This window comes from Pinus tabuliformis, chromosome 7 (assembly GCF_031772625.1).
Source record: "Pinus tabuliformis cultivar Carrire ecotype Pingquan chromosome 7, CPIR1, whole genome shotgun sequence".
NCBI classification, from domain to species: Eukaryota; Viridiplantae; Streptophyta; class Pinopsida; order Pinales; family Pinaceae; genus Pinus; species Pinus tabuliformis.
The window spans coordinates 985,548,345-985,566,395 of record NC_142293.1 but is presented as its reverse complement, the minus strand read 5'-3'; the positions used below and the strand labels follow the sequence as shown (position 1 = coordinate 985,566,395).

Sequence of the window (18,051 nt, the reverse complement as noted above, 5' to 3'; positions counted from 1 at the left end):
TGGGGTTACTTAGTTGGGTCCAGGAGGGACTTGATGCTAGTTATTTGGCATGAGAGAGGAATGTTTTATCTTAATCTTTTTAATATTTATTCAGTAAATTGTGTGGAGGCTCTTATCCCTTCATTTATTTTATTCTATTTCATGTGGTGATTTGTATGAGTATATTGGATGGGGGATGATGCTATAGGCACTGTCTCGCTAATACTGCGACATGCTGATGTTTGTCTGTTCCATTTTATCATCTTGGTATGGTTTTGTTTTTCTTTTATTTCTTCAGTAATATTCAAATATATAGCAACATTTACATAAAAATTTGTTGAATACCATATCCCTGAAATTTGCATACTTGCTGACTATTTTATTAGTATAAATGTATCTTTATCATATTTTGCTCAAAAGATGTTACAATTAGTTTAATGAGTTAAAAATGAATTATAATTACAGTGCAGATGCTTAAATACAATTGTGAGTGCACTTACCTTGCTTTGCTTTTGACGGTAATGAGCCATTAGGTATGGCCTAGGCACGTGCTATTTCATTCCATAATGTTCTCAGGTAATTGATATGTTGTATTTTGATGCGATTGTGTTAGTTGCTAGGCAATCTTATTATGTGCATTTCAACAATATTTGTGTGTGCTTTTTAGTGCTCTTTCTACTATAAACTATGTACACAATCCATGATTGAAGCTGAATGATATTCTGCACTTTGCTTTAAGTTTAATAGAGCTATAACATTGGAAAAAAACAGAGCAAGTGGTGCATAAGATTCGGCTTAGGTAACTTATATAGTTCCCTTTAAAAGTAGTCATTGACTCAGCTTTAATTTCGTTTTAGCACAAAAACAGTATTTAATCTCATGAAATAACTTGAATTTGCTTAATTTACTTGAATACCCAAGGTTCTGGTTTGTTTCAGCTTACCTACTTTTTTTCTGTTTCAATAGGTTTATACACTTAAGGTTGAAGGAATTGCATTCCGTTTTTTGCCAGATCCTGTCCAAGTTAAATATGCATTACAGGTGAGATTTTATCTTGCATTTTATTCTGCCACTGTTATTTAAATTGGTGTATCACATTATTCTTTATTTTGAGGCAGGAGAACAAAATTAGCAATTCTGCCTGTCTAATATATTGAAAAATAATACATTTTATCATTCGAAGGGAGAATATACTTGTGAATCAAGATTGCTTGTGGAAAAAGGTTCCATAGATCTTCTATTCTAGAAGTAAAGGATTCTTAAATTACTGGATGTGCCCTCCTCTGCCTCCAGATTCATTTATATCCAGTGTGGATACAGCTGGGATATGGCTAGAATATGAATCCCTTCCGGCTAAGTTACCAAGAAAAGGAAATGGATATGGATCTGGATTCGGATCCACCATATTTTTTAAAAGCTAGGATCCAGATATGGTGGGGAAATGCCATGTATAAAAAACACCATATATTTTTTAATTTAAAAAAACATATTCAAAGTTAAAAATCAAAACCATTCATGAATCACAACATTAGAACTGAAATCATTAGATAATTCATAAATCTGAAGATTGAAATCATGATGCATCATGCTTTATACAAAAAGGATAACTGTAAATACAAAATTGAGTGTCTCATCAATGATCACTCTATTGATATGATGATGTAGAGTAGGTCTAACTACATGTCAAAAAATGGGTCTACATGCTCATCAATTGAATATTTCAACTCTACATCATGATCAACCTGTCATATTCCTTGAAATTTGCCTTAAAATCTCCCATCTAGGTACAGCGGTAAATATATATTGTACATTGTTTGAGAACATACTATAGTCTATGTATCATGTTCTAAGAGGACTCTTCACCTAGAGTTGGATGGGATTGATCTAATTAAATTATTAATGACACAACCATCCTTTGTACACTATATATTATTATCTATGTATTGTCTCAATGCTTTCCTGTTAGCATTATCAAAAATTGAAAATTAAAATTTTGATGTGTCAGACCTTTCCTGCTAGCATTATCATGTGCTATACAGCCTATAGGTAATTAATAAATTATACAAATATACAGCCTACAAATTACTAATAAGTAATCTAACTAAAAATCTTAAAGAGTATTTGCCATTTATGGTTTAAAAAAAAAATAATAAAAAACTCTAATGTTATTTACTTGGGATCTGATGTGTGAGGGCTAATTGGCACAAGATCTGTTTCAGTGGCATGTGATCTATTTTTGGGTTTGAAAGATCCATTTATGTGGTGGATCCTATGTGGACATGGGTGGATTCATGTTAAATTATGGTATGTTCTATGCTTAGAGCAGTTTACTTCTTTTCTTCTTATTAACCACTGATTAGCAATTACATATACATTAAGTAAAGTGCAGATAGAACATTAAACAATCGCCAAAAAACAAGCCAAAACAAGAGACACAAGATGTGGTGGCTAGCTAGGGACAATCCCAATGCGGGAAACCCTTTGATCAAATCTTCTTTTATCTTCAATAGTTCAACAGAGAAAAATAGTACAAAATCAGAATTCTGTAATTTTATATCAGCAGCAGCAAACCCTAAATCAGCAACAACAAACTTAGTCAAACGAGATGAAATTGACCTCCAATATGCTTGGTCAATTTCCCGGTCAAGTAGTTTTCGAACAGCCTGAAGAATCAGCCCTTAAACAGCCCCAAATACACAGTCAAACTGCAGTTGACTGAAGTCAACCTACTGCCCCAAACTAGGGCAGTCAACGCTGGTCAAACCTGAGGTCAGATTGCCTCGATCTTCGTGCCAAAAATGCGGCCTGCCTAGGAGAGGCAGCTACACCAAACCGCACTCTTCTAAGGTCAACGCTTGGTCAAAGAGACCTTTAGCAGCTTCTGCGTCCTCCTTCTTCCGACGTGCGAGCTACTCCTTGTGTAACACAAAACTAAGGAGAGGGAGAGAAGAAATGAGTGAGATGAGATGATTATAAAATGAATCAACCTCACTTGTATCTATATGATTCATTGGGCATGTGTGCCACACATTTAATTGCTGGCCGACCTTGACAATTTGTCAAGTAAATACAAATAAATTCATATCTCCATAAATACTTGTCGGAATCATATGATCTTTAGATCAATCCTACACCTCTCGACAAGAGGAATCTAGGAAAAATATCAGCTGCCATAAATAATATGACCCACATGGAGTTTGGCCCTAGTTGCCAATTTTAACAATTCATATTTGTATATATATCTGAAACACAGATCTACTGATCTAGCATCAAGACCTCGTGGATTCGGTAGCACAACTTTTCAAATATGGCAGGGACTCAACAGGCACAAAAATCCCAGCCATATCCTTAAAAAACTGAAAAAAGAGAAATGAAAACAGAAATGGAGGACTAAAGCTTAAAATTGAAGATTTAACATGTGAATATGTAACTGATAGGTCATTTCACACTACTCATGTAAGTTTTTGCTGGACTTTACGTCAAATATGCACAATTATGTGAAGGACGGGTTTTAGGGTTTGAACAACAATTTGAATGTAGTTTATTTTCCTTGTTGGCTGAGTTAAAGGATGATCTTTTTCAACATGGGCAGTGTTTAAATATATTATACTGTCTATCTATTTATCTATAGACACACCATAGTTTAAAAACTGGTCGGTTTGAATCAATAATAGGTCAAACTGGCCAATCAACAACCTCAAGTTAATGAACGGGTAGAAAAAGTTGTTTGGTGACTGGTTGGTACTAGTTTGGTACCAAATCGGCCAGTTTGGTGCCTAAACTTTACCAACTATTCCGAACTGGCTGGTTTTGCTCCAAATCAGACTGACCAGGTTTCACATGAGTCTGGGATCCATAGTGGCAACTTTTTAGGTGGTTTTGGAGGAAATTAAGGGTTGATTCCCTCCCAAAACATACCCTCTTGGTCCTAAAACCAACCCTCCCCCTTCCTAAATCCTGGACCTAAACATAATACCTAACTCAACCCTAGCAATGTTGGTAATCAATGGTAATGTTAGATTCATAAAATAAAAGGAATAAAAAAGAAAGATTACCATTAATTGTTTTAGGATGTTTGAGAGTGGTTCCAACCTTATTAGACTTCATATGGAGAAAGTAGAATTTCATATCCCACTCAAAATTCAACAGACCTAACAATTTTTCAGGATTTTAGGATTGCTAGGATTGCGATATTTTCATTGAATTCTATCATGTATGAGGGTATGGGATTGGCATTAATCAAAAGAATGAAGCCCTTTATTTACCTTGATGTTGGTGGCATTGATTGTTGATTGGTGGTATTGATTATTGAACTCCTCTGCCATGACCTTAACAAAAATGTATCTTTCACTCAAACTAAAATAATTGGGTCGGCATCTTGGAGATGAACCTTTCCCTCAAACCAAAATCATTGGTTAGGCATATTGATCTTTTTCAATTTCTACGATATTATAAAGTTGAATTAGTGATCATGTTGATTAGTGATTTGTAGTAGGCTAGTGACCAAGTAGCTTGTAGAATTGTTTTTGGACTCTAGAGGGCATTTAGAGCCTCATTGATTATTTATTTTGTTGTTGATATGTATTGCGTTCGGTGCCATTTTCATATATTCACCCTTACATGGTATATAGATGAGAAAACATTGCATATTTTGTCTCTAATGTTTTGGAATCATGGTTTGAAATCTTAAAAATAAGTTTTTCGTTAAAAGCTTATTATTTCATGCATTTTGTTCAAATCTGGTTAATTGAATTCGGTTCAAATCTCGGTTAGATAAGTGGGTCGGTTCAAAACCCAACTCTAGTTTTTAAAACTATGCGACACACACACATAGAAATTAGGATGGAAGAGGAGGAACCATTAGAGTTCTCAAAATTTTCCTTGAAGAATCTATGTGGAAGTTTCGTCTTTGCTTTGTAGAAAGACGTAATTGGGGCACAGAGAGAAAAGGGGACCTGCTATTATTCTGAATATAAGACATTGGAGGAAGTACCAGTGTGACTAAGGTCTGCTACGGTTTGGGAAATGAGAGGACTATTTGCTTCATTAGGAAACACATTATTGAGGATGGTTATTCATGGTGGCCTAAGGAGGGGATACTTGGGGTATGGAAGATCATTTTGGTGTTTGGTAGGATCAAATTTGGGGTCAGGATGGAAAGATTTGAACCACGATTCATAATGAGAGGAGAGCCTATATTTATAGATGAGGCTTGTAACTCCTCATTTTTTATTCTCTAAATTAAACCTAATGAAATAAAAATAAAGGATACTTGTCATCTACATAATCAAGGAGAGTAAGTCTAAAACGAGTAAATGATGCCACACATGCATAAAACCCTCATGACAGTTGGATGACTCACAAAAGGAGGCGTCGATTTGGTGTAGATGCAAGTTGTTCCTTTGAATAAGTGAAATCCAAGACACAAAATATGGTATAGAATCCTCCCAAGTCAAGAAATGTCCAATATGTACCCGCATAAGGTGGAACGACCTTGTAAAAAGGGTGAATGATTCACTAAGAAGTGGACAACTCCTTTGAATGTGGTTAAGAGTGCTCAAAAGGTGCGTCCAATGAGTGATCATCTCCTCATCTCAAACAAATATCCTCCTCATGGCATGGAAGGTTCCATCTCCACCTCAAATCATGTCATAAAACACCCTGTGACTGTCACAATGTCCACACATGTCTTAATCAAGTGGAAACATACTCCAAAGGTGACGAAATGTGAGAGTGCTTAAAGTATCTCAACATGGCATATGTAGGGGATGTCCATGTGTGCATAACTAGTCGATTTGTACCTCAAAGGATGTGGCCATGTGCCTTGGGAAATGTGAGACTACCTCAAAAAATGTGAAGATGCATGCGTAATAATAGAATCATCTCAAAGAGTCCACGACCAAAGTGTGATATATACATAAGCAAAAGGGTCCATGTGGGATATAAAATAGGTGTGCTAAATCGTAGGTATCTTAGCCTTTACATAAAGTGCAACACCTTTACATGGCGTATAAAATAAGTGAGTGGCTAGGGGCTCCTATAGATCATGTGTCCTAGGAGATACACCTCAAGATGCCCAAATATCTACCTAGGACATAAATGCCCAACATGATGGGGTGTTACTACTATTAAGCGGTAGTTGGCCCTAGCATTGAAACCAAGCACCTTGAAATTGTTGAATTTTCTACAAGATGAACAATAGGCTAATTTTTTGTTCTAATAATTACTTCCTAATGATTTTAAACAATTCTATCTTTCAAGCCACTAATATCATTGAGCAATTATACACAAAATCTCTTAATAGTAATACAGTGAAAACAGTAAGATCATAAAGAGACAACCATGCACAATAAAGACAACAAATTTTCCTTGGGAAGCCCAAACATGAGAGAAAATCCAACAACTTTTCTTCTAGGAGAAATTATTATTCAACAAGGTTCACAATTACATAAATTGTCTAGAAATTTGTGCCAAAAACCAAGTCCAAGATATCAGTCAAACTTGGTCAAATACCAACTAGTCAATGTTGGTCAAACCAACCAAGTAGAAAAGTCAACATTGGTCAATTTTTAGAATTTTGGCTTGTGGTCAAGCTCAAACCTACAGTCAAAATCCATATTGCGGTCAGCGTTAGTAAACGATCAAACTCGGTCAAAATTGGTCTCAGTCAAACTTTAGATAATTCGCTCTTCTTCTGTTCACACGTGCAATTGTCTTGTGTAGAGATGTGATGATTATTGAGTGGTCGAAATGAGGATGTCTCTTGGTGTATTTATACTTGTCAAATGGGTGGGTTTTGACCAAGGGTCACACCCTTTCATGTTGGGGCCAACTTGAAAATTTGGAGCCTACATAAATTGTAGAAAAATAATGATCTGCACCCTTTCCCAATTTACAAATTTTGCAAAGGTTTTTCAAGCCCAACCAAGATGTTTTGATATGCTAATAAATTTTCTGAGCATTCATTTGAAACATTTAAAGAGTGCTTCTACTATTTATTTTTGTACAACTGATACTAAAGAAATATAACAAGTACCAGTGTTGTGAAAATCGTGATAATATCACGATATTATCATTTTATCATGATTTTTTCCCCAAGCCGATATTATCACGAGTAATAACTGCGGATTTTTTTTAATACCTGATAATTTCGAAAAAATCGCGATAATTTGAAAAAATCGAAAAAAATCCCGATTTTTTCCTAAATTATCGCAGGACGTTGGGGCAGCGCAGTTTTATAAGGCAAAAAATGATTTTTTTAATTTCATTTGCACAGTTAGGTGCGCGGAGGGCAGTGGAGTGTTGGAGAGGGCTTGGAGAATTTTCTTGGAGAGGATTGGAGCTATTTGAAGTGCGTGGAGGAGAAAATCAAGAGGAGGAGACTGATTATCTCCATAGAAACGGTATGGGCACCAATTTTTTTTGTTTTCATTGTTTTGAAACTTTGTTTATGTTTTTTTTCATTGTTTTTGGTTGGGTAACTTGGGTTTGGAATGGGGTTTATGAAATTTGCCCAATGTAATTTTTTTTTAGTTTTTTTGGTTGGGTTTGGAATGGGGTTTCTTAAAAATTAAAACGTATGTAGTTTTTTTTAGTTTTTGTACAACGTAAAAATTAAAATACTAAATTGTGAGTTTGTAACTTGTAAATTACTAAATACTAAATTGTAATCCTTATTTTCCCATAGGTTCACAACTTCATCGAAACAACATTCAAGTTTTCAACTTCAAAGTTCAAAAACAAACATGCCAAAGAAATTGGATCCTTTCTGGGAATTTGGTGAACCTAAAGCTCCGAATGAGAGACTAAACTTGACTTGCAAGTTGTGTGGCCACCCTATGTCCGGGGGGGTGTATAGGTTGAAGTATCACCTTGCACGAATCCCTGGATTTGATGTGGGGCCTTGCACAAATACAAATCTTGAACTCATCCGAAGAGCCATGAAAGCATCAGAAACTTTAGACCAGAATAGAGAGGCCAAAGAAGAAATGAAGAGGCAACTAAAAAAGTCAGCTGAAGCAAGTGGCACTAGTTCTACTGCAGCATCAACCAATCCGGTAGCTGCCACATCATTTTTTGTTCCTCGAACCACACCTGGTTCACAGCCATTTATCAGTACAATGCTAAAAAGAATTGAGAAAGAACAAGCTGACAAGTTGCTAGCAAAATTTCTCCTCTGGAGTGATATTCCTTTTAGCATTTTAAGGAATAATCCATTTTTCCAACCTGCTATTGATGCTATTGCAAGTGTTGGCCTAGGGTACAAAATCCCTTCTTATCATGATTTCAGAGGGCAGATTCTTCAAAATGAAAAGCTTGACTGCACCCAAAGATTGGAGGATTTTAGGGCATCATGGGCACAAACAGGATGCACTGTTATGTCAGATGGTTGGACTGACCAAAAGCGGAGAACCCTTATAAACTTCGGTTAGTTGTCCCAAGGGGACTATGTTTATCAAATCTGTTGATGTATCTGCACAAATCAAAGATGCAAGAACTTTATGTGATTTGCTAGATGTGTTTATTTTGGAGGTGGGTGCAGAAAATGTTGGCCAAGTCATAACGAACAATGTTGCAAATTATGTTGCTGTTGGTAGGATGCTTATGGACAGGCATCCTAGTTTATTTTGGACACCTTGTGCTGCACACTGTATTGATTTGATGTTGGAGGACATAGGGAAAATTCCCTTTGTCAAAGATATTGTTGATTCATCCAAAAGCATTACAAAATTTATATATAACCATACATCTGTGCTTAGCTTGATGAGAAGATTCACCAACAACAAAGAGTTGGTGCGCCCTGCCATTACACGGTTTGCCACCAGTTTCATATCTCTTCAATCCCTCTTGAATTCTATGTGGGATTTGAAGAGAATGTTTCTTTTAGAGGAGTGGCGTGCTTTGCCAATGAGCCGCAAACCAGAGGGAGAGGCCGTATGCAGACTAGTTTCATATCAGGAAGACTTTTGGGTGGGAGTGCAGGAGGTGTGCACCATTATGGAACCTTTGGTAAAGGATCTTCGGTTGGTTGATGGTGAGAAGCTCGCAATGGGCTATTTGTATGAGGTCATGGATAGGGCCAAAGAAGCCATTCGGGCCTACTATGATGATAAGGGAGATGATGGGTTTCAGAGACAACTCCTCCTATGGGGAGTGATTGATGAGCGATGGAACACCACACTCCATTGTCCCATTCATGCTGCTGGGCTTTTCCTCACCCCCGCATTTTCTTACGCATGTGGGTTTCTATTTGATGCTGAGATCATGGATGGATTCTTATCCTGTGTCCAGAAGATGGTGCGATCTCCAGCAGAATGTATAGAGATCTCTAAAGAAATTGAGACATATAGGATGGCAGGTGGCACATTTGGCTTTGACATGGTTGTCATTGATAGGACGATTAAAATGCCAGGTATTTTTTAGTTTGTAACTTTGTTTCAAATTTCATTGTCTCTTCAAATTCCATTTTTTTCTTATGTTTATTTAAAATTTTATTTGTAATTTTGTTGTAGATGCATGGTGGAGAATGTATGGTGGCAGGGTACCCCTTCTGCAAAAGCTTGCCATTCGCCTCCTTAGCCAAACATGTAGCTCCTTAGGATGTGAGCGCATCTGGAGTGTATTTGAAAAAATACACAACAAGAAGCGCAACAGGTTAACACTTAAACATTTAAAATATTGCAAATTTTCAAATAAATTTTTGAATTCATTAAACAATATTTTTTTATAATTATTAATTATTATTTCATGATCTTTGTACAGGTTGGAGTCCCAGCGACTTAATGACATGGTCTACGTCTACTACAATCTTCGATTGTGGGTGAGGCAACTTGAGAGGCCACCTGATGTGGAGGCCATCTCATTGGATGGGATTGACACCACTGCTGCATGGAGGGTTGAGGTCGAGAGGCCTCTCATGGAGTCTGCTGATGATTGATTAGTGCAGGATGTAGTGGAGGGGGAGGAGGAGGAGGAGGAGCAGGAGGAACAGGAGGAGGAGGTGACACCGCCTGCCCGGGCTACCCCTGCCACCAGTAGAGGACTTGGTCTACCTCCTATAGCTCCTACTTCTAGTTCTTCAACTTTTAGAGCACAACAGACTCCACTGCCAACTCCACCAGCACCAACATCTACATCTAGAGGGAAAGGGAAAGCTGTGGCATTTTCTCGCAAGAGGGGCAGAGGAAATCAATAGGATTAGACTTTAGTTATTTTCTTCATTTTATTGTATATGACATTATGACATGATGAGATACATTATTATAATTTTTGTTGATATTTTGAGGTTGAGTTGGGACTCAGGAGTCAGGACTTACTATTCAGGACATGATTCAGTGTTATGTGTGATTTTAGCACTTAAACTCTTATATATTAGTTCTTTTATCATATTTATGTGTCAATGTATTTATTTTATGTTGTAGATGGTTTAGATAATAAAAAAATTGAAAAAAAAAGAGAAAAAAATGAATATTTTTGTACCAAACGATTTTTTCCTGATTATTTCCAATTATTTCTCGATAATTACGATTTTTTCTGATTTTTTCCGCACGTCGAAATTATCCCGATAACGATTAATGCAACATTGGCAAGTACACACAATTTTGACACATGTATTTTGGTGAACTTGACCCTAGAAAAACCCCACTGTTGGGGAAAACTAGTTCTGAAAGGAGGCTTTATTTGTGCTTCTTAAAGGTAATTTTACAACAAAATTTAATAAGTGAGTTTAAACTTATCTCTTCCCTCTCGTTGCTTCTCTAAGGTTCCTTTAACACTGAAATTTCTGGGACTGATATATCTTCACACAGTCTCTCTCATCCAGTGAAAAATACAGCCTCCTTTTAGCTTACAATGTACAGGGAATTTAATGCAAGGAACAATCAATGCTTCAGAACTCCTTTTAGCTTACAATGTACAGGGAATTTAATGCAAGGAACAATCAACGCTTCAGAACTCTAACATATATTTCTCCGCTAGAATTAGAACTCCTGTAGCAGGATTTTCTACCCTAGACAACTCATTGAAGCCTCCTGAAAATCACGCTGTAGCATGCTCAGACTGGCCCAAGAATTGTGCTGCTCAGGCCCGAGATTCTCAGCCTCTTGTTGGCTGCCTGTTGGGTGAGAAAAGTGATGCCTATACGCTGCCTATATCTCAGAAAAAAATTCGACCTGGGTGCTTAAGTTTATAAAACTGCTCCTTAAGATTCAAGCCTCCTCCAAAGCTTAAGCTCAATCTCTTGAGATTCGAACCAATGCTAAACTCTCTCTTGTTCTCTTTGTTGTTCGATTTTCTTCTCACAAAACCCTTCCTCCTTTCTCCTCCTCTTCTCTTCTCAATGCTCTCATGAGCTGAAGTGAAGAATGAGCTCCATTTTCCTCCTTTTGTCTCTTAGAAAATATGTGAACCCTATCCCTAAGATCTAATGGTTGAGATTTAATCTCAAACCATTTAGACCAAGGGTGGAGATTAGTTCCCTACTTGACCCCTTCTCATGTGGTCCTCCTTTCTATTAATGAGCCTCCCTAGTACTTTTTAATGTTTTAGTTACTTAGAACCATGGTCACTTTTTCTCATAAAGTGACTTTTAAAACATAAGTCATTTTAATAATATAAAGTGTACTTTAGTACTTTAAAGTTTACACATAAGTCACTTTTAAAACATGTGTGATTTTAATAAGTTAAAAGTACCTAATACATCTCCACATAGAAATTACATTAGCCCCCTTGATATTAATAAATTCATAATATCACTTGGACAAAAGGTGATTTATGTGTCTCCCTAGGCCAAAAGTAGAAATGCCTAGGAAACACCTCCTTGGTACCATTTTCAGCAGAGGAAGGTGTTTTTGGCCACTCCCATCATGTCTTTGAACTTGGTGAGTATGTCTGCTACCTGTTCATTAGTGGATATCTACTCAAGCTTCACAACTGCCCTCTGAACCCAGTCCCTGATGAAGTGGTATTTGATCTTTATATGCTTTGATCAGCCATGAAATACTAGATTCTCAGAGAGTTTGATATGACTCTTATTATCATAGTAGACCGTAGTTGGTGTCAGCCTTTGACCAAATAAATGAGGGAGCATCTTGCAAAGCCACAATGCCTTGCACCCTGCCTGAGTAGTTGCCATATACTCTGTCTTTGCACTGCTAAATGCCACTGACCTCCATTTCCTGCTGAACCATGACACAACTACTGAGCCCAACAAAAAACAACACCCGAAAGTACTCTTCCTGTCACTAGCACTGCCAACCCAATCTGAGCCTGTACAACCAATCAATCTGACTCCATCACACTTGACGCAGTCCAGGCCGCAATCAACTGTGCCCTGTAGGTACCTCAACACATGTTTTGCAGCCACCCAGTGCACTCTCTTGGGCTCCATCATAAACTGACTCAATGTGTTGACTACGAAACAAATATCCAATCTAGTGTTGACCAAATACATCAAAGAACCAATCAACTGACGATACAAGGTGGGGTTCACCAACTGGGAATTTGAAGCATACAACTTATTCCAGTTGGCGATCATAGGAGTAACCATAAGCTTGCAACCCTCCATACATAATCACCTCAAGATATCACCAGCATACCTGCCTTGGCCAATGAAGATATGCCCATCCTCTTGCCAAACCTCCAACCCCAGAAAGTAATTCATCAACCCCATATTGGTCATATCAAACACTGAAGCAAGATCTCTCTTGTAGTGCTAGATGAGTTTGTCCTCTCTTGTAATAAACAAGTCATCCACATACAAAACCATAATGAGTGGATCGCCACCAAGCACAATGAAATAGAGGTTCAGATCTGCATCACTCTTCTTGAAACCCATACACTGTAAGTAGGGATTTATCTTCTCTTACCACGCCCTCGATGTCTACTTCAATCCATACAAGGCTTTCCTAAGCCTACACACATGAGACGTAGGACCACATACATCAAAGTGTACCAAATCAAGGATGCCTGCAGCTCTGTTGTCACTGCTCAAGAAAGACGTCTTGGTGTACTTTCCCAAAGCACACCCTCTACATGCATCATAATGATCAATGCTAAACTCTGGTAAGCATGTAACCATCTCCCTCAACATCCTAAAAGCTCCATGGTGCAAGTGGGTCATTCTCCTATGCCATAATTCGCATAACTCACTGCGATTGGTTTGCGCCACTAGGGCTCTAATAGGCTGACACATAAGCTTGTAAAACCTCCTGCTACGGAATCCAATCACACTAGCAGACTCAATACTGGATCCTTTGGAATATATCAATCCTTGTCCCTTTTGGAACAACACCTTATACCCCCTGTACTCCAAGCTAGAGACTGATATCAAGCTCTTCTTCAGCCCTGGAACATAAAGAACATCTGTCCCCTTCAGAGGAGGTAATGACTCCCTCTGAAATGATACTGTCCCCACTCCTATTGCTCTAACCTTGGAGTTATCTCCAAGCACAACCTCCAAGTCAATATCATCCTCTGAGAGACTCGAGAAGTACTCTCTCACTCCGGTCATATGGCAGGATGTTCCACTGTCAACAAACCATGCACGAGAAGATGTAACATGAGTACCTAAACTCACCACAAAGGAAAACTCAGTGTTAAATTTGGAAGTAAACTCGTCCACCTCTGTTGAAGTTGTAACTCCTTGCTTCTTCTTATTCTTCTTGTTGGGAAACTGAACAACATAGTGACCCATCTTCCCACAAGCAAAGCATTTCACTTTGCTCATGTTCTTCTCCTTGGCCTTCTGCTTCCACATCTCCTTCTTTGCTCCACTAGAAGGCCCCTTCTTGGCCTTCTTCTTGCCCTTCGCTGCAAGTGTGACATTCTCTTCACCCCCCACCACTCTTGCTGCCCACCTTAGCACTCCTCCTAATCTCCTCCTGGATGAAATCATCCCACATCCTCCTCCAACTTGGAAAGTGCTCTCTGGCCACAATGACATGTATGAATCCATCCCATTTCTCGGTGAATCCATCCAATGAAATCTTGACCAGCTCGTTCTCTGGGATAGCTTCTCCCACGACAACCAACTCATCCTTCACCCGTGAGATCCTGGTGAGGTATGAGGTCACACTGTCGGTCTTGGTCATCTTGGTGTTTCTTAGCTTTTGCCTCAACACCATCTTCCTCTTCTCATTGGAACTCTGATGTAAAGTGACCTAGGATTCCCACATCTAGTTGGCAAATCTCATCCCCGTCATATGAGGGAATATGTGGTCCTTGATGGCATCGACAAGGATCCTTTTAGCCTTCACACTCTTCTTGTTGAATTTCGCTAACTGAGTAGCATTAGTAGGAGGTTGTACATGAGCCTCTACAATGTCCCATACTTCAACTTCCTCTAGTAAAAGCATCATTCTCTCCTTCCAAGGGCCAAAATTATCAGCCCCTGCCAATCTGTCCTCTACCCTCAATCCTGTTGCCATGACCTTCCTAACCAACAAAATGGAGCAAATCTCATACTAGGCAGTCTTCTCCTTCTTAACCAACATTGCTTTGGGTTTCTGACTGTTGAGAAATGACAACAAGAAATTCCAGTTTAATTTGTTCTTGAATTAAATTGTGAATTAAAATAGAACTCTAATCTCATAGCAACTTGTAAATAGTGAATTAAGTTTAATTGACTTAATTAACTTAGGAATTTTGAGTTGGAAGTCTTTCTGTAGTCATGTATGTGAGATCCCTAAATTTTAGTGGTCCAGGATGAGTTTATTTGTGTTGTAATTAGATAACTCAGTTTGACTGAGTTATGGTTAGTTATCTAGTTCTAACTGTTGGAGGAACTAGTAGAGGTCTAGTAGTGAGTTGGTGCATTGGTGCATCCTTAGTGCTACTCCAACTAACTGGAGATTCACTCAAGAGAAACTCATGCATGTCAGTTCAAAGAAAGACCCAGTTGAGACTAGAGTGCAGGGACAATGTACTATCAGTTGTATGATTTTTCGAGTTGTACAAATCATGCATGCAATCAGTTATGGACCTAAGATTGGATTGCGTAGTTTTGAAAGCATGATTTCCCAATTAAATATGCGCCGATCCTCTTAGGAATTGCGTAAGGAAATAGGGGCTTGGTAGGAAACATAATTGGCTAAGTGTTGGCTAGAGTGGGCTTGTGAGGTAGAGAGTTGATTATACTTGTGCAGGGATTGTTCTAGTGAGAACAAGCATTGTATTTTCATCTTGGATTTCTGATTAATGCAATATAGATAGTTGGGGTTTTGAGCAGTTGCTTTCCCCATAGAAATATTGTGTTAATGTGCGATTGATTATCTTCCTCTTGTTGATTATTGTTTTCATCGATCTATTGGTTCCGTTGTTAAGAAGTAGAGTAGATTCTTGTTTTGTGTTTTAGTACATTACATGAGCTGCTGAATCTACAGGAAAATCTATGTGGTATCGGAGCTGAAGACATCATACTAGAGGAGATTTCGAGTTTGGGGTTAGAGGTGAAATTCGAATTTGAAATTCATACTTCAGGATCGGCAAATAGCTTTCTACGACTTGAGACTCGAGTATGCCTTGGAAGGCAAAGCGAATTACATAGCATGGAAGGACAGAATGGAAATAGTGTTGGAGGACAATGGCCTTAAGGAATTCATTGATCAAGGCATTCCTAAGCCACCAGCATCAGATGCTAATGATCTGGCCGAATGGAAGAAGTGTGTGGCAAAGGCGAGGTAGATTATTCTTGAGGGAGTTCGAGACCACATTGTCTCGAGTCTCCATGGCAAGGAAACTCCATACTCAATGTGGAAGACATTGACGGACCTATTTCAGAATAGTAGTGACCATAGGAAGTTGGCACTGAAGGACAAACTTAGAAAGATCAAGATGGAGAAGGGCGACTCAATTCAGAAATACTTGACCAAGTTCACTCATTGTTGAGATGAGCTTGGAAGTGTTGGGATTACTGTTGTCGAGGATGATATGGTGAGCCTAGCTCTTCTAGGACTCCCCAAGAGTTGGCATAGTTATCAGGACTCTGTCAATGGGAGGGAGAAGCTGCTAGATTGGGAACAACTGTGGTTGGATTTGATGCAGGAAGAGATTAGAAGGAACACCAGAGACAGTTCCTCATCAAAGACTGATGAGAAGGAAAATTGTGCCTTAACGGGTAAGGCAAAGAAAGGCAAGGGGAAGGCATCCCATTCCAAATTGGATTCTTGTCATGGAGGAAAGAAGAAAGACATGTCGAAAGTCAAGTGCTTTCATTGTCACGAGTTGGGACATTTTGCTACAAATTGTCTGCTCAAGAAGTCCAAGAAGTCCTTAGGAGGAGCGGCGGGTGAGGCTCTTGCCTCTCAATTCGAATTGGACTTTACCCTCATTGCATGCATGGTGTCATCAATGATGGGTAGTGTATGGTACCTAGACAGTGGAGCTTCATTCCACATGACTGGCAACAAGGAGCTCTTCAGTGACCTGGAGGAGAAGGATCTCCAGATGCATATCGAGATGGGTGACGACGGGAGGTATAATGCTACTGGATTGGGTACAGTTACCTTTTAGAGGGAGTCGGGTGCTCCTCTCACCTTGAGAGATGTTATGTATGTTCCCGGGTTGAAGAAGAACTTGGTATCCATTGCCATGTTGGAGGATAGAGGCTATGATGTGATCTTTAGTGAAGGAAAGGCGTTCCTTTGTCACATAGCCACGGGACAGGTAAAGAGGATAGGGATTCGGGTGAAGAATCTCTACAAGTTGGAGGTAGAAGATTGTGCTGCCTTGAGCACGAAAGCAGAAAAGGTGCAGAGCCGAGACATCAGTGAGTTGTGGCACAGGCGGTTGGGTCACTTGCATCATGGGGCTTTGAAAATCATGCAACAGATTTCTACTGGTCTTCCCAAAGGTATGCTAGAGCAAGTTGATACATGCAAGGGGTGTACTTTGGGAAAATTCACCAAAGCTTCCTTTCATGACAGAGACAGTCGAGCACAAATGATTCTAGAGCAAGTCCATTCAGATGTGTGTGGACCATTCTCGACAACATCCATAGCCAAACACAGCAGAAGGGATTAAACGGGAGTTGACGACACCCCATAACCCACAATAGAATGGGGTTGCCGAAAGTAAGAACAAAATCATTGTAGGGGCAACACGAGCGATGTTGCATGATCAGGGCCTACCACTACACTTGTGGGCTAAGGCATGCAACACAGCTATTTATTTGCAGAACAAAAGCCTACATCAGATTCTTGGGATGAGTACACCAGAGGAGGCTTTCTGAGGGAAGAGATCAAATGTTGGTCACTTGTGGATTTTTGGGTCATTTGTATATTGCCATGTGACCAAAGATACATGGAAGAAGCTTGAGCTGATAACAAAGTTGGGGATATTTGTGGGGTACACTGATACACCTCACAACTATTGGGTGAGCCTGCCGACTAGCAGGATGACAGTGGTTTGTAGGGTTATGTCAGATTCAATGAGGAGAAGGCCATGCAATGTTCCCTTGAGAGGAAGCTTCAGCGACATACGGTTGCAGAGCTTTTAGCTCCTAAGGTTAAGGAGCCTTAGATTGATGTGGAGCAGCCACATGCAGAGGATTTGGGAGTGGAGACATCCACTCAGGCAGAGTCTTCCAGAGATGGGAGAAAGCGCACCAGAGAGGCTGACAGGTTATTGCAGGATGCGAGAGAGAATGTGGGAGCACCCACATCACAACACAGGCAGAGGAGGTCACCTGAGAGGTACACTGGATACATGGATCTTATGAGCAGATGTGTTGAGACAGAGCCATCTTCCTTTGAGGAGGCAGTGCAACAACTGGTTTGGGTTGATGCCATGGTGGAGGAGTATGACTCCATTGTTCGTAACAGTGTTTGGGATGTGGTCCCAAGACCGACAGACAAGTCAGTGGTGAGCTCCCGATGGCTTTACAAGGTAAAGCAAGCAGCAGACTGTAGTGTGGAGAAGCATAAGGCCATGATTGTGGTCCGTGGCTTTTCACAGGTAGAGGGGATTGACTATGATGAGACCTTTGCTCTTGTTGCAAGGTACTCATCGATTAGATCCATATTGGCACTATCAGCGCAGATGGATTGGAAGATACATTTGATGGATGTAAAGACA

General features: G+C 39.3%; 1 protein-coding gene across 1 annotated transcript in view; it reads left to right on the top strand.

The window, feature by feature from the left end:
- The window catches only part of LOC149250910 (protein TIC 22, chloroplastic-like), a 176,263-nt gene that overhangs the window by 69,413 nt on the left and 88,799 nt on the right, over positions 1-18,051 (top strand). Inside the window, exon 4 of the mRNA XM_089459273.1 lies at positions 946-1,020. Coding sequence (XP_089315399.1) covers positions 946-1,020 — 75 coding nt within the window. The remainder of the gene's footprint in view (positions 1-945; positions 1,021-18,051) is intronic.